Source organism: Lonchura striata, chromosome 30 (assembly GCF_046129695.1).
Source record: "Lonchura striata isolate bLonStr1 chromosome 30, bLonStr1.mat, whole genome shotgun sequence".
Classification (NCBI taxonomy): Eukaryota; Metazoa; Chordata; class Aves; order Passeriformes; family Estrildidae; genus Lonchura; species Lonchura striata.
Genome location: NC_134632.1, coordinates 199,461 through 223,454, shown reverse-complemented (window position 1 = coordinate 223,454; position 23,994 = coordinate 199,461). Strand labels below are relative to the sequence as shown.

Below are 23,994 nucleotides of genomic sequence, written 5' to 3'. Positions count from 1 at the left end.
ACAGCTGCCTCCAGCACCTCTCTCCTGTGGCCGCAGCAGGGACCTGGCGCCAGCTGTGGCCGTGGTGGCCGCAGTGGTGGGTGACTGGCGGGCGGTGATCTGCACAAGGTCACTGCTGAGAAGGGACCAGTGTGCGTGACCAGTGCGAGGTGATTGAGGTGAAGTGTTTGGTGCTGGTGCCCAGTGTTAGTGCCCGGTATGAGGTGCCTGGTGGCAGCTCCTGCTGTCAGTGCCAGGTGCCAATGCTATGCGTGAGGTGACCCCGACGCGGAGTGCCTGTGCTCGGTGCTGATGTGAAGTGCCCGGTGTGAGGCGATCCCAGTGGGGGTTTCCCGGTGCCCGGTGTCCAGTGCGAAGTGACCCATAGGGTGCCCGGTGACAGGTATGAGGTGGCCCGATGGGGTGCCCGGTACCGATTCCCGGCCGCCCGCGGGCGGTGCCGCTCCCGCACGAGTCCCGGCGCGGCCGGGGGGGCCGGGCGGGCCGAGGTGCGCGGGCGGGGCCGCGGGCGGGGCCTCCCGGTGGCGGGAGGAGCCTGGCGGAGCCGCCGCACGCGAGCCCGGAGGGGCCGGGGCTGCCGCAGCGCCGCGCAGGTCCCGCCGCCCGCCCCGCACCGACCGCACCGAGCGCACCGACCGCACCGAGCGCTCCGCTCCCGCCCGCCCCGCACCGACCGCACCGACCGCTCCGCTCCCGCCCGCCCCGCACCGACCGCACCGACCGCTCCGCTCCCGCCCGCCCCGCACCGAGCGCTGCTCCCGCCGCCCGCCCGCCCCGCACCGACCGCACCGCACCGCGCCGCGCCCGCCGCCCCGCACCGAGCGCTGCTCCCGCCGCCCGCCCGCCCCGCACCGCACCGACCGCACCGCACCGCGCCCGCCGCCCCGGCCGGTAAGTGCCCGCCCGCACTCCCGCCGAAGTTTGCCCCGGTGCCGCAGCGGCGCGGACTCTGCGGGACGGGGCTGCCCGAGCTCTCGCCGAGTCCGTCCCGGCGCCGCCACCCGAGGTGCGATCGTCCCCCGTGGGGTGGGATGGAGTACGCGCCGCGGGGACCGGGTAGTGCACCTCGCCGTGTTCCGGTGCCGGGAGCAGGGCAGGGACCTGCGCTTTTCCCAGGAACCCATCCCGGGACACGGGTCCCAGAGCTGCCCAACGCCCGGAGGCTGCCCGTGGGGGCTGCGCCCAGAAGGCGGCTGGGGACGGAGCCTGGAGGGATGGAGAGGGGACTGCCAGTAATGCAGGAGGCTGCGGAACTGGCGGAGAGCACCCAGGGCCGTGGGGACCCTCCCGAAAAAACGTGAGACCCCCTGGGAATGCGGGGCCACCCCGAGGATGTCGCGCGGTGCGCCGGGTCAAAGGTGCCCTCTGGGCTCTGCGGGATGCTCCAGCTCCTCATCCCTGCGGATGCCCGACAATGGGTGCCCTTGGGGTGCTGGCCCCGGGAGTGGCGGGGACGCGGGGCTGTTCCCACAGCATTGCGGGGAACCCACCCTGGGAACCCGGGGAGCGGCGTGGCCCCAGCGTGGGCAGCTACAAGCCCCGCTGCACTGACGGCTTCTTCATAGCGGCCTGGCCAGGAGCCAGCTTCAGACAGACCCTCCGTCTGGACCCCCCCGCCGTGGCTACACCATCTCCGGGATCCTCCAGCACTCCCTAGGCTGGCTGGGTGCCGTCAGGGTGCAGCCTGCAGAGGGGTTCGGTCCAGCGCCGGGGATGTCACACTGGGGTGCCGCAGCCCTTGCTGTGCTCAGCACATCGCTGCTCCCCTCAGCCTAGTTTTAAAGAGTGATCCCAAAGGAGCTCTGCAAATTGCGCAGGGGACGGGCAGCGTTGCAAGGTGACTGTGGCACAGAGAAGGGGGGGGACACAAGTCTGTGTCACCCATTGCTTCGTGGTCTCCAACTGTATCAGTGCCTCCGTGTTTCTCTCTGCACGGGCGCTCCTTGGCGCAGCGCTCTCCTGTCCTCCGAGTGAGAGTGGCCGGGGTGCTGCGGGGTGTCACCCACCGCATTGTGTCCGACAGCACAGCCTCTTGCGCTGTGGAGCTGCAGGGCGCTGCTGGACTCCCCGCCTGCTCCTCTGCTGCAGCAAAACTTCAGTCCTGAGCGCAGGCTGGCTGGTACGCGAGCTGCTGCTGCAGCGCTCTTACTCCTGCACGCACCGAGCGGCAGCGCAGCCACCGGCAGGAGTCTCCAGCCTGCTGCATTATTGCTCGCTAGCACAGTGCCTCGCCGAGGGCTGCGGGACCCCCGGGGCACCCCTGGGGCATCCCCGGCGTTCTTCGCCCTTGCTGCCTGCGGGTGCTTTTGGCCGCAGGGTTTGGGTGGACAAAGTGGGGCTTGCGGTGGTCTGTGGGCAGGTGGAGTGTGAGACATCAAGGGGGAGGTGATACACCCAAGGTCATTGAGGCCAGCAGTGGCAGTGGGAGTCACCTGTGCTGCTCGAGAACAGCACAACCCAGCAAAGCACCCCAGTGCCCCCAAACCCAGCGCCTCTTGGAGTGATGCCATGTCTCCTCTTTGCTTACGGGTGTAGTGCAGGAATGGGTCTGACCTTGCCCGATCCCCTGGCACCTTGCCTGGCCTCCCCTGGTGAGCACCCCTGCCCTGCTTGCTGGGAGCCAGCCTGAAGCCCTGGTGCCCCCAATTCTGCAGGGCGAGGACACGTCCCTCGCTGCTGGTGAGCCCGGCGCTGGCAGCGGCGCTGAGCAGCACCAGAGGAGGGAGGACACACAGATACACTCATATAGACCCTATGGATACATGCACATGGATATATATTATAAATATGGTTGGGGAGGGGGTGTCCAAATGGCCAATGTGGTATTTGCTGCTGACTGCTCCCGTGGGCACTGCCTCCTGCCCCACAAACCCCAGGGCTTGTAAGTCACTGGGCTAGAGCTAGAGGCCACTGAAGTGAGCCGGGACTCCCAGTCCCCGCAGGTCCTTCCTCCAGTTCACCATGGTTTTGGCAAAGTCCCAGCTCTGGGAGCCGGATGACTGCGGCTCCTCATTACGACTGGAATTTCTCCTTCCCCGGGCTGCGCAGAGAGCTGCGAGCTGGCAGCCGTGATGTCCTCCAGCAGGATCAATGCCCGGTGTACAGATGGGACCCAGTGCCCACTGGTTTAAAATCCTGTAGTTTTTAATTCCCTACTCCCGGCAGTGCAGCTCGGCACCGTGCCCGGCCATGCTCCTCCTTGGCCTGGTGGCCACCAGCAGCTTCCCTGTGCCCGTTATCTGGAGCTGCTGGTAAGTGCAATCGGCAAAATGCTTTTGCCCTTGGCTGCGGTCGGCCTTTCCCTCCTGGATGAGCACCCGGCTCTTCCCTGGCTCGTGCCCTCAGCTCAGCTCCTGCGTTCCCCAAAGTGCTCTTTGATTATTAGCCCTAATAATTGTGTTATCGCGTTGACTGAACTGTTTCAGATGCCAAAGCTAATTTTGCTCTTCATGCCTTCCTTCATCAGTAATGGGATTTTGATAACATCACGCATCCAAAAGTATTGGATAAACTTGGCATAATTCCCCATTTATTAATTAAACCGTAAATTAGGCAGCGTGCGTCTGGAATCTGAATGCCCCGAAGTGGTGTAATCCTGCTGATGGGGATGGTGCTGGCCCATTCCTGTCAGCCCTGCAGTGTGGGATCCTGATGTCTCCTGCTGAGTTTGGGGGCTGCCACATCCCAGTGGGACCACCTGCTCCATTGCTTCCTGCATGCTGGAAGTTGTGATGTTTCATCAGATCTGGTGCTTGGAAGAGGAATTGTGTTGCCCCTGAATTTAGCTGCTGGTCAGCAGGCAGAGTCTGGCAGGGCTCCCTGTCCCCGTCCCCCCTGGGTGATTGTGCTGGTGCTTTGGGAGGGGTGACTGCAGCCAGCTCTGGCAGTACATGTGGCAGTGCTGGGCTGTGCCAAATTTCTGCTGTTTGCAGCCACATCCCACTCTCCCACACCAACAATTCTCTGACTGTTGCACCAAACCCATCCCCACTGGCTGTCTGTGGCCCCGCTGGCTTGGAAGGTACTTCTGGCACTGACAGGGTGTCCTCCTTGTGCATCTTAAGGAAAGCTGGTGTGTTTTAATTAATCCGTGGTGTTTCATGCTCCCCAGCTTTTCCCAGCCCTGCAGGGTGCAGCAGATGTGGACTCTGGGCTTGTGCATCCCTGGGGATATGGGGAGACCAGGAGCAAAGTGGGTGCTTGTGGCACGAGGTGTAGGTGGGTGCTGTGGAATGCAACGGGGCAGTCCAAGCCCTGATCTGTGCTGGGCTGGAGGTGGTCTGGGGCAACTGTCCTGCTCCAGGGACCTGGGGAGCTGCTCCAGGGCCAGGCTGGAATCGAGGGCGTTGGGAGTGTCTGTGAGCAGCAGGATGTCCAAGACATGACTGGTTTGGGATCAGCAGAGTTGATCTGGCAGCTGACATTTTGGCACTTCTGGTGTGGAATGAGGCATCCCTGACTCCTGTGAGCCTCATGTGGTGCCTCACACCACAGAATTCCACCAAAACACCATGGAGGTGGGATCAGCCTCCAAACCGCTCAGCATTGTCCCAGGGAGATGCTTCCTACTTTCTCCTGCAGGACACAGGGTGTCCCTGGGGACATGCTGGGACTGAGGGCTGCTGGTTCTGGGGAACCCCAAGTGGCGCCACAGCTCCTGCTGGCCTCGAGCAGAGGATTCAAGGAAGAAAACAACCCTAAATTTCAGAGTCATGCATGGATTTACAAGCTTCCTGTGGGCTCTGTTGCTGTCTCGCTCTGTTCCCAGGGCAGCCCCAGGGTTTTCTCCTGGAATTGAGGCCTGGCAGAGCTGGGTTAGTGCCTGGGATGAAGGTGCTGGCTTGTGCCCACTCTGCCCACGCAGCATGGTGGCACCACTGCCAGCAGCCTGGCACAGCCCCTGCCTGGTGCTGCAGTGAGCTGCGTGTGGCCGTGCCAGCTCTGTGCCACTGGGGAGCCCAGCAGAGACCTCCTGGTGGAGGAGCCTGGCCATGGGAGACCCTTGGGAGGGATGGTGACCACCAACACCAGTTCAGGAAGCAGAGTGCTTTCCATCTGGGCTCTTCAGGTTTTTCCAGGGGAGGAACAACCTTCTCTAGGATGCACTGGTGGAACAGCTCCTCTGTGCAGCCCTGAAAGTGTGTGCTGTTGTGCTGTTGTGCTTGTGCCAATAAAACACTTGGAGTCACACAGGGATGCAGTTCAGAGGGGCTGGGCAGGGACAGATGACCCCCCTGTGGTGTTCAGGGGCTGTGCTCATCACCCCAGCTGCACTCCCAGCTCTCCCAGTGACATTTCTCCATCTGCACAAGGTTTATTCATGGAAGTCAGTCCTGTATCCTGGCCTTGGTGGGGCTTTGTGCCACAACAAAATCCCCTGGGCTACTGTGGAGCTGTGTCCTTTCTGATCCCATGATTGTGCTTCCTCCATTCCCTTTGCCACCCCAAATGCCACAAGGCTGGAAGGCCCTGGGGGCGCAGAGCTCTGCTCTGCCTCTGGTCTCTCCGTGCCTTGGAGCTGGGCAAGCAGCACCAGCATTTCCCCCACAGGCATCCAGTCCTGGGGGACCGAGCCCAGGCTGACAGGGAAGAGGGGGGTGAGTGTTGCTGGGAGCTCCCCAGGGATGGGAGATGGTTTCCTGGATTCTAACACCAGCCCATCAAGACCTCATGCTTGGCTGGGAACTGTGGAGATCTCCCTGGAGCCTCCCCCTGGAAATGGCCCCTCGTGGCTTGTCTGCTTGTTTGCCCATGGGCTGAGCTGGGAGCAGCACAGAGCGTCTGGGATCGATCCACTGCGTCTCGGCTTGCCTGGAGCCACTTCTGGCTCTTCCCCAGGAGCTGACCTGGCTCCTTTGCTCTCCTCCCAGCCTGATCTGGAGCCATCAGTGTGGCACGAGGCCACGGCTGGGAGTGCTGGCAGTGTGGCTGAGGTGCCAGCAGCATGGTGCCCACCCGGGAGGGCAGAACTTGGAACTCTTGGCTGTGTGGTGGCTCCGAAGTGCCAGGGCAGCTCAGCCCATCACCATCTGGTGCCCTATTTAGCAGCTCTCGTGTTGCCTTGAGAGCAAGACACTGCTGCCGTGGCATCACGGTGCTGGGGAGTGGGCTGGGCTCTGGCAGCACCTGGAACCTATTTTTTGGGAGGCTTCTTTGGCCATTCATGGCTCTGTGTGCCAAGGGTGGACCGCGTGTGCTGCCTGGGGTTGGGTGAGCCTGGTGGTTTGTTGTGGCAATGGTCAGTGCCACGTGGGATGTTCCATATGCCCCCCTGACCCTGGCAACAGCTGAGTCCCCACAGCTCAGGACGTGGTGTCCAGCATCCCCAGGTGCCTTTGCTACCTGTGCCATGGTGGCACATGGCATAACCAAAACCCTCTGGAGGAAATGCTGGTGGTGAATGGTGCCTGCAACCCCTGGAGCATTCCTGTGGCATGAGACAGCAGTGCAGCAGTGATGGGAGACAGGAGACAGCCACAGTGGACAGGGAGACAAGGTGCTCATCAGTCCCTTTGCTGTTGGCACCCAAATTTCAGGTGGCAGTGGCTGTGGCAGTGCCGGTCCCAGCTCCTGCGGGAGCCCTGGTACCAGTCTCACCTCAGTTCCCTCCTGCCCTTCCTTCCTGGGGCAGCTGCAAATCAGAGGCAGGGCCTGATCCCTCTAGAAAAAGTGGGGGGGAATCAGCACCTCTGGGTGCCAGGCAGGGCTCTGAGTGCCCAGCAGTAGGTCCTTCTCTCCTCTGATGTGGGTGCTGGCATCGTGGGCTGTCACAGCCCTTGTCCCCCATTTCTCCTCATTGCTGTTCTGATTTTAGAGGCAAAGGCACAAAAAATCCCTGAGCTGCCTCACTGGGCACCCTGGCACTGGTGGGTGCCAGCAGTGGTCCCCATGCAGGGAGGTGTCCCTGGGGAGGGACAAACCTGCCATCTCCCTGAGTCACAATGCTTTGGGGGCCCTGCCATTGCTGAGAAGCACCCCAATAGCTGCTGGGTGTTGGCTGGGGGGGTGCTTTGCAGAAAGAGATGCACAGGAGTGAGCAGGGCAGGGTGAAATCCCTTCCCCACATTGACCTTTAGGTGTCCCTCCAGCGATGGTTTGGCTTGGGAGCACCAGAAGCCATCAGTCTGGAACCCAGATGATGGACAAGGCTGCCTTAAGGCTGCATTTACTGCTAGACCTCGCTTGGTTTTGCTGTGACTAATGCAGATCCTCTCTCATAGGCAAGCACTGGCTGTGAAACCACCATCCATTTTAATTTTTTTATTTTACAAGGTCCCTGTAGTGAGCTGGGGGCTGAGTCCTCTTCCTTGAGGCCAGGGGCTCGGTGATGAGGAGCTCAGGTTCTGGCTATGAGGCAGTGAGGCAGGAGCTCATCCCCAGCTGGGCAGTGTGGTGCCCTCCTCATCCCTGGGGAACCCCAGCAAGTCGTTAGTTCTAATTAGGGAGCTGGTGGGTGATGAGGCCACGAGTGGAGTGTGCCGTGGTGGGAGGAGGGTGCTGGCCAGCTCTGGTCCCATGCAGAGATGCTGCTGGAGCCTGCAGGATGGGGAGCAGTGATGGGGGTCCTGGTGAGGTCTGGTGGCTGTCACTGGCCCACTCAGAGCTGGGGGAGTGCTGAGCTTCAGCCCTGCTCTGGAATTTCCTCTCAGGACGCTGCTTCCCATGCTGTGCCTCAGTTTCCCTTGGAGAGTGGGGGTGTCTGGCCAGCAGTGCCTGCTCCTACACGGGTTTGGGGACAGGAACATGTGTCCCTGTGAGGGTGATGTCTCAGCCCCTCAGGTTCTGTGACGCCACTTGCTATCAGAGTATCCTCACCCCATCACACCCCTCAGCTGTAGGAGTACCCCTAAAAATGTGGAGCTGGGGCAGCAGAGACTCCCCTTGCCCTCAGCACAGTGGGTCAGGGTGGGAATGTGGGGGGATCCTGGGGGAAAGCGCTCCCCAAGCCCTGGGAGCTGCTGCACCATCCTGGCTGCTGAGGCTCCGGTCTGGCACTGCTGATGCAGCTGCTGGAGTGTAGTGCTGGGGCTGGGGAACAGGGATGAGATTCCAAAGGTTTGCAGAGTCCCTTTGCAGCAGGGTCCTGCAGCATCTCCCCACCCAGCCCCCCCACCCCTCCCTCCTCCCTGATCCTTTGGTCTGGTGCCTTTACACACCCGTTGCCAGGAATTCTCTGTTAATTAAATGACCATTAGAAGCCAAGTCATGTTTTTGCCTTAATTAGAGTCTCCTGTCTCACCGCTGGGAGCTGAAACCCCGGCCCAGCGTGTCCCTCCCGTGTCCCGCTCCGGACCGATGGGAGCGCTGGGGAGCCACGGCCAAGGGATGCCCAGGCACAGTGCCGGGGGTCCGGCAGAGATGGGATCGCCCCCTCCAGCTCCTGACCCCAGAAGCAAAACACCTGCTGGCATCAAAATCCAGATGGGACACTGCCAAATACGTCAGCTGGACCCTGGAATCCCTGCTTGCCCTCGGGTGCACTGCAGGGCTGTGCAGGCTCTGCGGGGCCCGGGCTTCCTGCTGGCGTTGGGGTGGGGGAGATCCTACCTTGAAACTGGCTCGGGATTTTCATTCACGGTCATGCGAGCCCAAGCCCTGGCACACAGCAGCACAGTTTGGGGTCAGCTCCTCGTTCGTGGAGGTCCGGGGGGTTCCCACATCTCTGTCCCAGCAGGACAGCTCAGACCCGGCTTTGCCATCCCGTAAAGGAGCAGTAACTCGGCGGCAGCTGCCCTTTGTTGGCTAACGAGCCTCCTCCAGATCAGGGTCTCCCTGGGACACTTCATCCCTCTGGGCTGGGGGGCCGGAGCTGGGACCCCCGTACCCGCCCGCCCACTCCCAGCCCATGCTCGGTCAGCGCCCGCTGCTGCTAATTGCTGCCTCAGCCTCATTAATCTTCATTTGTTGCCGTTCCCGCTCTCCATCATCCCCGCGGCCTTCACCTTCCTGGAGGGGAGAGGTTCCTTCTGCCCCTGCAGAGGAGCAGCTGCATTCCCCAAAAGCCTCACCCTGACAGGGACTGAGCTCCCTGGGTGCTGCCGTGTCCAGGGACATCCCGGTCCTTCTGTGCATCCCCAAATTCTCATCCCGGGTCTGGTCCTTTGCAGAACATCCTGGCTGATGAGAGGCCCTCAAAGCCCACCCCCAACCAGTGAATCCCCCCTCCATCCTTCCCATCCCACCCAGACAGGGAGCTGCTGCTGGGGCAGTGGATACCGTGATGGCACCTTCTCTGGAGAAACCCCAAATCTCCTTTTTTGTGCCAGGTGCTGCAGCAGCACAGGGGGGTGGTCTCTGGGATGGTGTCTTTGATGGAGGAGGAGGAGGAGGGATGAAGGGCTCAGGAAGGGGATTTTTCAATGTCTAAACTGATTTTCTGAACACAGGGAATGCCCTGGGGATGGATGGGGATGGGATCGTTGGCTCCAGCCTGGGATTTACGTCCCGCAGACTTTGGGGTGGTGCCGGCAAACGGAATGCAGCAAAGGGAATGTGTGAAGGGAGGGGGACACCCCCACCCCCTCTGCTCCCTAAAATCAGCGATGGAGCCAGGGAGGTTTGCACCAGGAAGGGCTGCCTTGGAGCTCAGTGCAGCTTCTCGGGTTCAGTATCAGCTTTACTGGGGGCGGGGGGATGGACACCTGGGGTGAGTTTGGGGGCTGAGCCTGGAGTGAGCTCGCTGGATCCAACCCCTGGGGGCTCCTAGGCCAGATGTTTGCAGCTGGGGGACACTGCCTGAGGGGGTACACGGTAACAGTGTGGGGTGCAGAAGGGTTTTAGGGGCTCTGAGGGTGGTGCAGCATGGAGGTGCATGCATGAAGTGGGGCTGGGGAGATAGGTTAGGGGGTGTGGGAAGCAGCTGCTGGCACAGGATATGGGATGTCCTCTGTGGGTGGCAGTGCTGCAGTAGTGCATTTGGAGTGCTGCACTGAGGGGTGCAGCATGAGGCATTGGAGGCTGCAGGGGGTGCATTAGGGGAGAAATGCACTGTGAGCATTAAGGGTTTGCTGGGGTTCAGGGTTACACACTGGGGGGCTGGAGCAACATGGAGCAAGACAAAATCCCGTGGGGGCAGAGGTGGCAGCTGGGGGCTGTGAGGACCCCACAGAGCAGGGGCAGTGTAATGGAGGTGCATGGGTGATGTGCCACCCTCCCCACCCTCTGCCCCGTGGGGTCTCTGCAGCAGCTGCCGAGCTGAAGCCTGTCCTGCTCCGTGGGGAGCTCCTGGTGGGTTTTTTTGTCAGGGGAGGGGTGCAGTAGGTCCTACCATTCCCATCAACCTCCCCTGATGGGTGCTGCACCCCACGGAGGGGCTGGGGGATCCCCAGGGACCAGCAAGGCAGCAAGGGGTCCCTTCCTAGCCAGTATTTATTCATGATGCCTTAACCCACGCTTGTTCTTCAGCCACGGACAGCTAGAAATCGTTAATTATAACCCTCCAATTTTTTATGTCCCTAATCTGCGATCTTGACTCGGGGGGGACGGGAGCAGCGGGGGTTGGCGGGCAACAACTCCAACCCAGGCAGGAATAAAGAGGAAAGTTGAAGAACGGCAGCGAGTCCTCGGCAGGGGCAGCCCGGCAGGGTTTGGGGGTGCGGGGGGGATTCCGGGGGGTCGAGCTCCCTTCCCACCCGCACCGCCGGCCGCTCGGCTCCTCGCCAGCGGCTGCCGCAACTTGCGAAGAGGAGGGGAAAAAATTGCAAAAGGAATGAGAAAAAAAAAAAAAAAAAAAACCAAGCAGGCAGCGGAGCCGGAGCAGGACTGCAATGCAGTGCCGCAGCCGTGCCCGCACGGCCCCCGCCCGCTCCGGGGGAAGGGGCTGGCACTGGGTCAGGGGCTGGGACGGGCCCCACCCGCTGGAATCTGCGCCCTGGGGTGCGAGCAGCTCTGCCCCCGCAGCCTGGGGCTTGGGCTGCCCGCTTGAGCCTGCTGGGGACGCGGGATTTGCCCGAGGACACCCAGTGAGGCGCTGGCACAGTGGGGACTGGCACCTGGAGGTGAGGGGACATCCCCAGGAGCACACTGCCCACTTCTGTGCCTGCCCCACAGGCTGCTCCACTGCCTGCCCCCCCGGCTGACCCCTGGCACTGCCCGCCGTGCCCTGCCCATGCAGGAGGCAGACCGAAGCCTGGTCCCCTCGCCTGGGGGGCAGGATCAGCCGCCCACCTCCACGGCAGGGGCTGTAGGTGCTCAGCTGGAGGGGAGCAGCAACAGGCTCTCCATGGGTTGGCTCCCCGCAGGCACCTCCCAGGCCTCAGTTTCCCCCGGGCCTCAGCTCTGCCAGCGCCCGGTGAGCACAAGGGAACGAGCAATTAGTGATGCTAATGAGGAGGCCCGACGCTGCCTGCAGCCCCCCAGCCCCGCAGAGGCCCCCAGCAGCCCCGAGCAGCAGTTCCTGGCCCAGTGTCTGTGCCCCATCTCCGCCCCACAGCCCCGTGGCACCGCGGGCTGGCGGGCAGAGCGAGCCCGGCTCGGGCTGCGGGCAGCGCCTGGCACGGTGGGCACGGCACAGCCACGGTGGGCACGGCACAGCCACGGTGGGCACGGCACAGCCACGGCCAGGCACGGCTCACCCACGGTGGGCATGGCAGAGCCACGGCCAGGCACGGCACAGCCACGGTGGGCACGGCTCACCCACGGCCGGGCACGGCACAGCCACGGTGGGCACGGCACAGCCACGGCCAGGCACGGCACAGCCACGGCCAGGCACGGCACAGCCACAGTGGGCACGGCTGACCCACGGTGGGCACGGCACAGCCACGGCCGGGCACGGCACAGCCACGGCCGGGCACGGCTCACCCACGGCCGGGCACACACACACCCATGGACGGGCATGGCACACCCACGGCCGGGCACGGCTCACCCACAGCCGGGCACAGCTCACCCATGGCCGGGTGCTGGCAGAGCCACACGGCCCTGCCTGAGCGACACAGCCCGGACAGGGGTGCACGGCCCCGGGCACGAGCATGCACACACACACTGTGCATGAGCCTTTACATGCCCTGTGCACGTTTACACACACACACACACACACACACACACACACACAAAAACACACACAGAAACACACACAAAAACACACACAGAGACACACACACACAAACACACACACACAGAGACACAAACACACACACACAGACACATACACAGACACACAAACACACACACAAACACAAACACACACACACCCCGTGCATGAGCCTTTACATGTCCTGTGCACCCACAGCCCTGCAGCCCGCAGTGCACCCACAGCCCGGCGCTCCTGCCCCGGGCAGTGCTGGGCTGAGCGTGGCTCAGCCAGGGCCCCTCGGGGTGCTGCCCACCTTGTGTGGCTGCTTTGGGTGCAGGGCGGGTGCCTTGGGGTGTGCTGTGGCGGGGTGCAGCCCTGGGGTCCTCCACCTCCTGTTTCCTGGGGAGCTTCGAGGATGTCAGTGGCCCGGACCCCACACCCTTTGTCCATGGGTGCAGGGCAGAGCCAGGACCCCTGCCCCGAACCAAGGGGCAGGATCCAGCACTAGGAGGTTACCCCCAGCAGCCTCTGGTTTCCAAATCCTGGCTCTCCTCCTACCCACCCTGGTGCACATGGGTGGTGATGGGGACAACCCCCTCAGGTGGTGGGGGCAGACCCAGACACACATCCATGTCTCCTCAGCTCCTGGAAGCTCTGGGGAACCTTTGAAGCCCTTAAGGTCAAATAACCCTCAGCTGGGTAGGGGTTAAATGCAGCAGCTCCTGGTTCATCCCAGGAAGGATGTGGGGGTTGTGGGGGACCTCAACTGGCCTGTGACAGCCCCTTGGTGGGGTGGGAAGGTCACTGTGGCCAAGCCACTGGGTGGCAAAGCTGCAGGCTTGCAGCAGGAGCCTTGTTGAGGTGGGAGCCACATAATCACATTTTGTTGTGTGAAGGACTGCCTCTGCCTTGTGGGGGTTTCCCTAGACCCCCACACCACATTCCCCCGGGAGCAGGGTGCAGGAGGAAGGTGTCCAGGTGTGCAGCCACACTCTGGGGAATTCAGTGCTTGATTATTCACCTGCAAGGTGGCCTGGGACAAATGGCAGTGTCGGTCTGGAGCAACAACACCCCCATGTGTCTCTGGCTGCCTTTTTTGAGGTGAGAGCACTCATTTCTGAGTTCTGCAGAAAAGGCAGAAGTGCACCTGGCCCCAGGGAACAGTGCTCTGGCCAAGAGGCTTCTTGAGGGCGAGGAGGAAAGAAGAGATGCAAGAAAGGGGGTGCACTCGAGCCACAGCTCACCTGCTCCCAGAAACTCCTTCCTGGGTTATCTGCAATCCTGCTGGTCTCTGCTTCCCCTGCTGGAGAGCATGGTGTTCTCCTTCACCCCACTGGCACTGTGCACTCCCTGGCATTCTTCTCTGCTCTGGTCTTTTGCAACCTGCTTTCTGATGGGGTTGTGGAGCCACTTTGGGGCTGGAGCTGGGGTTATGGGGATACTTGGTACCAGGTTTGCCTGCAGGAGTCTAAGTCACATTTGCAAGATGATGGCTATCCCCATCCTAGGCGTGTGCTCAGACCCAGCTGGGCTGGGAAGGGGCTGCTGAGTGTGTTGGGCTGTTTTGCAGCCCTGGCTGTGTGACCTGAACACCTTCCCTGGCTCCAGGGAGGAGCAGAGCTGGCCAGGGGAGCCCTGTGGGGTTGGGAGGTGTGGCACCCAGGACATGGCACCTGTGCCATATGAGTTGACCCACTGACCTGCATACTGAACCCACCCCTGCTGTGTAGAGCCAGCTCTTCCCTGCTTCCATCCATCCTCAAAATGTGCCCTGCCAAAGCTCCCTGGGGGCTGGAAGAAGAGCAGTGTGTTAGGGCTGTTCCCAGACGTGGAAGCCACCCTGGGGCTGCGAGCAAGTGCTGAGGGTGCCCCGTGCCTGGGGTCCCTGCCTGAGACAAGGAGGAGATGGGAGGGCTGGATTTGTCCCAGCTAATGAAATTTTTTCTCTCCTGAGGATGCAAACCTCCTCCCCTCATCCCAGGGGCCTTGCCAGGTGAACATCCTCCCAGGAGTGTCCCCATTGTCCCCAGGAGGCTCGGAGCTGGCACCATCATTGATGCAAGGCTGGGTGATGCTCTCAGTGGCTTTGGAGATGTCAAGGACCAGGAAACCCAGGGGCCAGCTGGGCTTCCCACGGCTTGTGAGGGATCCAGGTGACCTCTCACAGACATCGGGTCTGTGCCCCTCTAGCAGAAGATGAGGTGTCCTGGTGCAGCCCTGCTGCCCACACAGGCACTGTCCTGGGGACACTGGGGCAGAGTGGGGCAGCAGGGACCTGTGTGACCAGTGAGATGATGTGTTCCAGGGAGCCCCTGACCCACCATGACATTCAAGCAAGCGTCCATGATGGCCCCAGAGGCCACAGCCAGCACGCTGCCCATGAGCACCATGGAGAACTCCACTGAGGCTGCGGGGCCAGGCGAGAGCAAGGAGGACATGTTCACCAAGCTGAGGGACAAGTTCATGAACGAGCTCAACAAGATCCCCTGTGAGTAGCTCCTTTCCCAGGTGTTACCCTCCTGATGACCTCCCCACTGCCCCGGTCCCAGTACAACCTGTGGAACAAGGTTTTTGGGTGGCTGGGAGGGAGCTACAGGGCTGACCACGACCCTGGCTTTTGCCCACAGTGCCACCCTGGGCCCTCATCGCCATCGCAGTTGTGGCTGGACTCCTCATCCTCACCTGCTGCTTCTGCATCTGCAAGAAGTGCTGCTGCAAGAAGAAGAAGAACAAGAAGGAGAAGGGCAAAGGCATGAAGAATGCCATGAACATGAAGGACATGAAGTCAGGCAACCAGGTGATGTCCTCTCGGGCAGCTTGGCCAAGAGCCTCTCTGCATGAGTTACAGACTGTGTCAGGGCACTCAAAGATCAGGCTGCAGATTGGGAGGGAGCCACCCAGACCCCGGGATGGGACAGTGGAGGCAGGACCTGAGACAGCAGCACTGTCCTCTTCCAGTGTCTGGTGGCCCAGATGGACGAGGCTCAAGCTGGCTGGGACCTGCCAGTGCTTCACCTGAGCCAGGACACATTGACTTAATTCCTCCCTCCTACCTCCCTCTGGGTCAGACTCATTCCTCTGAGCCTTTAGCTGAGAGAGGAGGGCCACCAGGCCAAAACACTGGCCAGTTTGGGATCCCCAAAACATTGGTGGTGAAGTGACAGGTGCTGGTAACTCATCCTGGTGGCCAACCCAAGGCAGGCTTTGGTACCCACAGGCTTGTGGCCACCCCAGCCATTTCAACGGCCTTGACCCATGGCCATTTGCAGGGGGTGGGAGAATTTGAGTATCTGTTCCTGCTCTTCAGAGCCATGTGGGCACCATGGGGATGCAGACAGGGCTGGAGCAGGAGAGGGGAGAGGCGTGAGGTGGGATTCCCCAGTGGAGAGCAAGGGCTGCGTCCTCGGGCTCCACAGGTGGTACAAGCCCTGATGCCCCACCCTGCCACGGTGCCTTGGTGTCTGTGTAACGTGTGTCTCTTTGCCCACGGTGCCCTTGCTGTCTTGCCCTGGCTGCCTCTGCTCTGGGACACCCTCCACGTAAGTGTCACCTCCTTCTCCATCATCTGCTTCCTGGGTGGGATGGGGGAGTGGGGACACATCAAAGAGGGGACAAGGAGCTGGGACTCCACCGAGGGAGTGTGCTTGGAGAGGCAGGAAGAGGGGTAGATTTCCTTGGGACAATCTATTTGTGAGCCTACAAAGCCTGGAAATGGCCTCGGTAAGCCCGTAGCTCTGCCTGTAGTGCTCCTCCAAGCATGAGCTGGGGACACAGGACCTGCACGCACCAAACCTCCCTCCACGGGAGTCAATCCCTTGTCCTGGCACCCCTGGCAGCCGCCCCGTCACTTTGGCTGGACCAGCAGCAGGGTCTCCCCGGGAGCTGCGTGTCTGTGGCACAGCCAGTGCCACCCCCAGCTGCTCTGTCAGTGCTCACGTCCCCAGCACACGCATCTCCTTTCCTTGGTGGGGAGAACCTGGGTGTCGAGACACCAGGAGGGTTGGGGTGCTGAGGTCCCCAGAGCTGTGGGGCTGGGGCTGCTGGGCTGTGACCGTTCTGCTGAGCTGGACACCGTGGCTGCCATTCCAGGACTGACAGGACGACGATGATGCAGAGACAGGTCTGACAGAGGGGGAAGGTGAGGAAGAGGAGAAGGAGCCGGAGAACCTGGGCAAGCTGCAGTTCTCGCTGGACTATGATTTCCAGGCAAACCAGGTGATGGAGGGGCTGGGGTGCAGCTGAGGAGTGGGGTTTGCCCAGCGAGGGAGTTGAGAGGAGGACAGGTCTCTGTCCTGGGCCTGGGAGGCACGTGAGGGAAGGAGGAGCTGGGTGGGTGCTGGGTCATAGAAGTCCTGTCCCATGTTGGGCTGGAGATGAACCCTTGGCAGCTGCAGGGCATGGCTGGGCTGTCTCACTGAGGACTCCTCTGCCCTTCCAGCTCACAGTGGGGATCCTCCAAGCTGCTGAACTGCCAGCTTTGGATATGGGTGGCACCTCAGACCCCTACGTCAAGGTGTTTCTGCTCCCTGACAAGAAGAAAAAGTATGAGACCAAAGTGCAGAAGAAGACACTCAACCCTGCCTTCAATGAGACCTTCACCTTCAAGGTGAGCCCCTTCATCCATAACACAGGATCTTGTCTCCCACTCCAGTCCTTCCCCCTGGCTGTAGCAGTCCTGTGTGCTGACTTTCCCTTCCAGGAGAAGATGGTCCTGGCTCGGGGTCCCCCTTGCAGCCCAGCTGTTGTCCCTTTGTGCAGGTGCCCTACCAGGAGCTGGGTGGGAAGACGCTGGTGATGGCCATCTATGACTTTGATCGCTTCTCCAAGCACGACATCATCGGAGAGGTGAAGGTGCCCATGAACACCGTGGACCTGGGCCAGCCCATCGAGGAGTGGCGGGACCTGCAGAGTGGTGAGAAGGAGGAGGTGAGAGCCAGCGGAACCCCTGGCTGGGGGACTGAGCTGGGGGCTGCCATGGGGTGAGCTCTGCTTGCAGGGCCATCCCACAGTGCTTGGGGTCACGATCACTGTGGGGTCCCACCAGGGTACCGTGAACATCCTGGCAGTCATTACTGGGGGTCTGACCTGTTGCTCCCTTATGAAAATGTTTCTATAACAAAAAAATCAAGACTATAAAATATCTTGACTGTTGTACTGGGCCTAGCTTGTCCTGGACTCAGTGATCAAATTCTTGTGTTGGTGCACAGGGTGCCAACTTGTGCCTGGACCAAGCAGGGTTTGGAGGGACCTGCATGTGTGATCATGTCCAAACACTGGAGTCCCAGGCACTGACAAGGCTTTGATCTTCCTTTCTTGTTCTGCTTGGCAGCCAGAGAAGCTGGGAGATATCTGCATCTCCCTTCGGTACGTGCCCACGGCTGGGAAGCTCACTGTCTGCATCCTGGAAGCCAAGAACCTGAAGAAGATGGATGTTGGGGGCCTCTCAGGTGGGTGTTGCTCAGAGGCAGCCTCCCCCTGCCATGCTGGGGGCTCTCAGCATCCTCTGTGGGAAAGGACTCTGGGGCCACCTGTCTGGCAGAGCTTGGGAAAACCTCCAGTGCCTCCTCCTGCCTTGGAGCCCCAGGTCTGGCTGGGCGTGAGGGGAGAGGGGCATGGGATGCATCCCCGACTCTTGGGAAGGACACTTCAAGTTTGGTCCTCCAGAATGCTGGGAGGTCCTCCAGGACCTGGGTGGTGAAAGTGTTCCTCCACCATTTGCTCCTGGTCCTACTCATCCTTGGGCTGGGGGCCGGTGACCTCGGTCGACATCATGTTCTGTGCTTAATGTGTTGTCCCAGCCCCATCCTGGGGCTGAGCTCTGTGCCCAGGGTCCTCAGGGCTCTCCAGACATGCTTTAGCCAACACAAGAGCAGTACCTGCACGGCTGGAAGGATTCAGCTTTATTGTGGGTTTTCCTGCTCCAGAAACAGGGGTCAGGCCAGAACCCCCCCAGTGTCACTCATCTGACGGGCTGGTTGTCACTCTACTGTCCCCTGCCTTCCTACAAGGGGGCCCACAGCATAGAATCCCAGAATCATAACTGTTGGAAAAGACCTCCAGGATCATCAAGTTCTGTGCCTGATCCCACCTTGTCACCCACACCAGAGCACTCAGTGCCATGTCCAGGCGTTGCTTGGACAACTCCAAGGATGGGCACTCCACCAATTCTCTGGGCAGTTCCAATGCCTGACCACCCTTTCCATAAACAAATTCTTCCTGATGTCCAACCTGAACCTCCTCTGGCACAACTTGAGGCTGTTTCCTCTTTTCGTCTCCCTTGTTCCGTGGGAGCAGGGCCTGACCTCCCCGGGCTGCCCTCTCCTGTCAGGGAGTTGTGCAAAGCCAGAAGGTCCCCCCAAGTCTCCTTTTCTCCAGGCTGAGCTCCCCAGCTCCTTCAGCCTCTCCTCATGTGTCTGACTCTCCATACCCTTCCCCAGTTCTGCCGAATGCAGAAGAGTTCCATCCCTTGGCCAGTTGCTCCCACAAAGCTTTTCCAGCCCAACCATTTTGTCTTTGGCATCCGTGCACAAACCTCAGACCATCTTTACTCAGGGCAGTCTCTCCCTCACTCTGGGTGAGATGTCCCCTGGGACCAGGAGGTATCCCAGAGGTATCCCCAGTGGCATCCCCAGGGCTCCTCAGCCCTAGCTAATGCCACATCCTGCCCCCCAGATCCCTACGTGAAGATCCACCTGCTGCAGAATGGCAAGAGGTTGAAGAAGAAGAAGACCACAGTCAAGAAGAAGACCCTGAACCCCTACTTCAATGAGTCCTTCAGCTTTGAGATCCCCTTTGAGCAGATACAGGTATGTCTGATGACTCCCCTGGGATGGGGGAGTCCCCTAAAGCTGCCTGAGGCCTTATCCCAGCCTTCCCAGCAGCCTGAGCTGCTCCTGCTGAGCTCCTGGTCTGGTCACCCTGGAGACTCTTCCAGTCTCATCTGGGGCCTGGGCTGGTGCTGAGGGCAGCTGGTGAGGGGGCAGAGGTGGGAGGCTGGGCAGCCCCCATGGGAGATGAACCCAACTCAGATCACAGCTGAGATAGGGCTTTCCTCTGCTCTGCAGCGCTCACCCTAAGCATAACAGTGTGGTCCTGGGAGCATTTTGGACTCTTGGCCACTGCTTCTGCCCCTCCATGTCCTGTGCAAGTCCCTGCCCATGCCCCTTTCCCCTTCCCAGTAGCCCACAGCTCTTGCCCAGCCCCACACCACACCTTGGTGACCTTTCCCAGGTGAATCAGCTAAGGATGAGATGGGCTTCCACTGCGCTCTGCGCTCCTTGGGGAAGGACATGAAGGAAGCAGGGAGGGGACCCTGCCCCAAAATGGCCCACAGTGGTGCTCATCCTTGGGGCACCCTGGGGCTATGCAGCTGTCTTGGCCACTGCACTTTTCCACCCCTCTAAAAAAAGGTTTCCTCCTTTAGAAAGTGCAAGTGGTCATCACAGTGCTGGACTACGACAAGCTGGGGAAGAACGAAGCCATCGGCAAGATCTTCACAGGCTTGAACTCCACCGGCACGGAGCTGCGGCACTGGTCCGACATGCTGGCCAACCCTCGGCGGCCCATTGCCCAGTGGCACTCGCTGAAGCCAGAGGAAGAAGTAGATGCAGCTCTCGGGAAAAACAAATAGGCAGCTCTGCCAGCCGGCGCGGCACTGCGGACAGTTGAGCCAGAGCTACTGATACCTCAGTTCTGCAACCTCCCTTTAGTTTTTGTTCTGTTTTAAGCTGAAATGCCCTTCGATGCCTCTGGAAGGGTATCCAGGCAGTCCCAATAGCTTCCAGGGGAAGAGGTTAAAGACATGGATGGTTCTTTTTGTTCTTCAGCATCGCTCCCATGCTGCATGTCCCATTGCCTCTGCTCGCCATCCCTTCCCAGAGCAAAGCCATGGCACACCTGGGACCTTCCCCGGCAGCTGTGTCACCAGCCTGCAGCATTGCTGACACCATCCTGCCCTTGGGATCATGTGGGGAGCCATGGAATCTTGCATGGAGGTGATACTGGAGCCTGATGGTGCGAGATGACCAGACCCACTGTACTTGGTTGGGGCATGACCAGCAGTGAGACAGAAAAACGGTGCAGAAGACCCTCTGAAGAGACCCAGGAGTCTCCCCCTGGCCCTCCCCAAGGAAGGCTGAGTACCCCTGGACAGCTCCAGGTTTGGATTCTCTGAGAAGAGGCTTGCAGGGGCCATGGATCCTGCTGTGGTGGTGGGGTGCCAAGCCCTCAGTGTTGCAGCAGGAGCTGTGGAGGCCAGTCTGGGCACAGAGACCTTCAGGAAGGCTGCTCCAAGGAGACACAGGGTGAAATGTGGATGCACCAGCAGCACTGTGTGGATGGCCACCACCAGCAGCACCACAACCTCTGTTTTGTCCCCAGAGGGGCAGCGCTGGGTGATTTGCATCTGTGTCCCTCCATGCTTGGTGAATCCCAAAGATCAAAATGCTTCCACAAGGCAGGTTTACAGTGAGGGGTCTCCAGATCCAGGTGTGTCCCCAGAGACCGTCCATCGCATGTCCTGCCATTGCTGTGGGCACCTCAGCCTCAGGGCAGCCGGGGGGCCGTGGGGAGCTCCAGCCCCACCCAGCTGTGGGTGGGGATGGCAAGAGAAAGCATGGGGCCAACAAGGGACCAAAGCCCCCGACCCCCATGAGCTGCTACTCCCCACCAGGCCACTGGCTGTTAAACCTACCCTGTCCTGCTCCCCTCGGGGGTATAAGCCATATCCATGACCCTGACAGTGGCTAAGAGCTTCTCTAGGCTACTTCTGCCACTGTCCCAGAAAAGCCTCTGAGCCAGGAAGCCAACCCAGTTCTGTGCAGCTGGGAGAGGGTCCAGCAGCCCTGCCCCATCTGTAGTGGAACACTGATGTTATCTCATGTGCCTGTCCCTGCTCCAGCTCCTCAGCAGCCTCTCACTCTGCTCCCTTTGGCTTCCTGGGACTCAGTGCTGGGCGTTCTGGCACCGCAGCAGTGAAGGGTCACGCCCCAGGGACGTGCTGGCACTGGGGACGCTGCTCTGGGCGTTCAGCACCTGGGCTGGGACCATGGTGCAGGGTCTCCCGGGTCCAGGGACACAGTGCCAAAATCAAGCTCATCCCAGTGCTGTCGGATGCTTTAGCACCTCCCACAGCTCTGACTTCCCAAAGAGCATCCTGGCCCTCTCCAGAGGTGGGGAGACGATGGGAAACTTGGTGGCAGTCACCACATTTGAAACTTGGCTCAGGGGGTTCAAATGGACATGGGGATTGTCCCTGGAGGGTTGTGCAGCTCTGGGACAGGTCCCCAGGGCAGGACATCTCTGTGGGAGGTTTGGGGCTTGGATGGCTGAGCTGCAGTGTGGGAAGGGGATGTTGGACAGGCACCTCTAATAACCACCTCCACCACCACTGCAGCTGCACTTGGCCCATGCCCTGGTGAAGGTAGCACTGGGGCCATGCTGGGTCTGCAGGGGTCATCCAGCCAGTGGTCTCTCAGGGCCATCTCCAGCTTTAATTAGTCCCTTTTCCTAATGGATGTGTCATTGTCAACAGATGGGGTCCTGCCCTGCCCTGGAGCCAAAGGGAGAAGAAGTCTTTGGATGCTTTTAATAATGGGGAGCTGGAGGGGGGCCGATGCCCCATGGTCAGGAGCACTGGTAGGACTCAGTCTCATTTTGGGGTCCATCCAGGCACTGGGGGGTGTGGGGTGTGTGGAGGCATTTGCCTTACATGGAATGGGCTAAAAGAGGAGGAATTATAAAAAACACTGAAATCCTACTGTTTGCAGCCAGCAAGTGTGCATGGCCCCACAGCCTTCCCAGGGAAGCAGGTGGAGGTGTGTACACCCACACACCTGCACTTCAGCACATCACACCTGCACACCTGCACACCACATCTGCACACCTGCACACGCCAGATGCACCCCCTCCTGTGCACTACCCTCCACCCCTCCGCCCCCAGACCCAACGCATCGGCCGGGGCCTGGGGATCCAGGCCAGGAGCGGCCATCCCACCTGGCTGCTTTCCATTCAGACTCTTTAAGCCTCGGGGGAGGGGGAAGACTGTGACTTTAATACATGATTTAGTTTTTTTTTTAATAAAAAAAGGGAAAACCAACCAACATCCTGAAGCCATCTGCGCTGCCTCTGACCCGCCCCTTAGCTGTGTGTAGGTAAATGATATGGAGACATAGCTGTATATACCACGAGCAGTGCATGCGACGCAGCCACGTAGCAGCAGCAGCAGCAGCAGCATGGCCCCGGCACTGCCGTCCCCATCTCCGGCCGCCCGCCAGGGAGGAGGCGGCGACTACCAAAACCCATCGCTCGAGAGCTCTCCACCGCCCTGATTTCCCCCCTCCCCCCCGGATAAAATTAAACCCCCCAATTAAATAATATAAAAGAAGAAAATAATGCCAAGAAGCAAAGCATGCCAAGCCCGACCCGCCAGCGGAGAGCGAGCTCTCACGGACGCAGTCCATGTGTCGTGTTCCCGTATCTTGTCGCGTTTGTCCCACGGCCGGGTAGCAGCAACATCGTGGCTTCGGTGTCCTGTGTCGCGTTGGTGCATTTCACCGTCAGAGCAACTTTAGAAGCCATATTAGAGCACGGCGCACCCCACGGGGACAGGCCCACGGTGAGCCGTGACCCCCTTCCCCCATGTGTCCGCGTCCCCCCGGCTCCGTGGGGCTCAGGCTGCCGGAGCCGCAGCGGCCCCCGGCCCGCTGCCCTTGGGTCGCGCCGGGACAACGCTGGGCACGTGTTGGGGTCGACCTGCTGGTGGTGCAAAGGCTTTCTGGAGCAATTTGGGTTATTTCTGCCATGTCCAGTCGGTGGTCTCTGTTTTGGGGACGAGAGCTGGCTTTTCCCTCTCCTGGCGGCACCGCGGAGCAAACCCAGCTGTGCCACGGAGATGCTCCCGGGGTTAAAAAAGGAAGTGAATCCACGAGTCTTGGCAACCTGCTTGGGTTCCTTTTCCTTTTTTTCTCCCGATCTGGGAGGGAGGAGCCAGCTCCTTTGGGAGTCGCAGGCTCGGCCGTTCTTGGTCCCGCAGTGCCGGCCCCGTCCCAGCCCCGCAGCGCTCGGCTCCGGCGGAAGCTGCTTTTAATGCCCCTTCCCTTCGTGTGGACTCTGTCGTTCCGTCTCTGATCGTTTGATGGTTATTTTGTAATTATTTACGTCTCCTTATTAAAGAAATGAGCTGAAAGGAGCTGGTTCCCTTCTGGTCTTGCTGCTGGGGCTCACGGAGCATCCGCGGGGAGGGGCAAGAGCCAGGGCAGCGAGCCCAGGGATGATGGAGGGATGGAGGTGCGGGTGGAACCCCACAAGGGCCCGCGTCCCCCAAAACACGGAATCAGGAAATCACTTAGGTTGGAAAGACCCTCTTAAGATCATGGAGTTAAGCCAGCACTGCCACGTTTACCACTAAACCATGGCCCAGGTGTCGCATTCACACCCCATTTGAACACTTCAAGAGGTGGCGACTTCGCCGCTGCCCTGGGCAGCTGTGCAACTGCCTGACACCCTTTTCAGGGGAGAACTTCTCCCCATTATCCAACCTAAACCTCCCCTGGCACAACTTGAGGCCATTTCCCATTTCATCTTGCCCTGTCCCTGTTCCCTGGAGCAGAGCCCGACATCCCCCGGCTGTCCCCTCCTGTTCAGGGAGATGTGCAGAGCCAGAAGGTTCCCCGAGCCTCCTGTGCTCCAGGCTGAGCCCTCCAGCTCCCTCTGATTAGTGCTCTGAGCAGCCTTAACCCCAGTTGAGCAAGTCTGGACCGGACATGGGGCACAGGTGGGAAATACCAAAGGTCCCCACAGAATTCTTTGCCCCCCGGCACAGAGTCTGGTCCACAGTCACATTCTGCCCCACAGGGATGCTGGACACACCCAACCCTAAGGGAAGATTTTAACCTGCACCAACCACCTTTGAAGACTGGAACATGTGGAGATTCCAGCAGATTCATCTGAGACAGAGGTTCCCAGATGTGGCACCACCTCCTGCC

General features: G+C 60.5%; 1 protein-coding gene across 2 annotated transcripts; it reads left to right on the top strand.

Annotated features, from left to right (window-relative positions):
- The first annotated feature begins 837 nt into the window (after window positions 1–837).
- Window positions 838–23,198, top strand: SYT2 (synaptotagmin 2). 2 transcript variants are annotated; one of them, XM_021527673.3, is made up of 9 exons: window positions 838–891; window positions 14,316–14,498; window positions 14,638–14,807; window positions 16,109–16,225; window positions 16,449–16,616; window positions 16,769–16,936; window positions 17,340–17,457; window positions 18,683–18,816; window positions 19,434–23,198. In XM_021527673.3, exons 2-9 carry the CDS (start codon window positions 14,333–14,335, stop codon window positions 19,638–19,640), a joined length of 1,248 nt encoding a protein of 415 aa, XP_021383348.1. In that variant the 5' UTR covers window positions 838–891; window positions 14,316–14,332; the 3' UTR covers window positions 19,641–23,198. The 2 variants fall into 2 exon arrangements, with proteins under 2 accessions (XP_021383348.1, XP_077645170.1); XM_077789044.1 differs by lacking the exon at window positions 838–891 and adding an exon at window positions 14,146–14,163.
- The last annotated feature ends 796 nt before the right edge of the window (window positions 23,199–23,994 follow it).

Coding starts and splice junctions, on each gene's coding strand:
- SYT2 (XM_021527673.3), top strand. CDS start 14,333: ATGACATTCAAGCAAGCGTCCATGATGGCCCCAGAGGCCACAGCCAGC. Junction 14,808..16,108: donor ACATGAAGTCAGGCAACCAG/GTGATGTCCTCT, acceptor CAGGACTGACAG/GACGACGATGATGCAGAGAC. Junction 18,817..19,433: donor TCCCCTTTGAGCAGATACAG/GTATGTCTGATG, acceptor TTCCTCCTTTAG/AAAGTGCAAGTGGTCATCAC.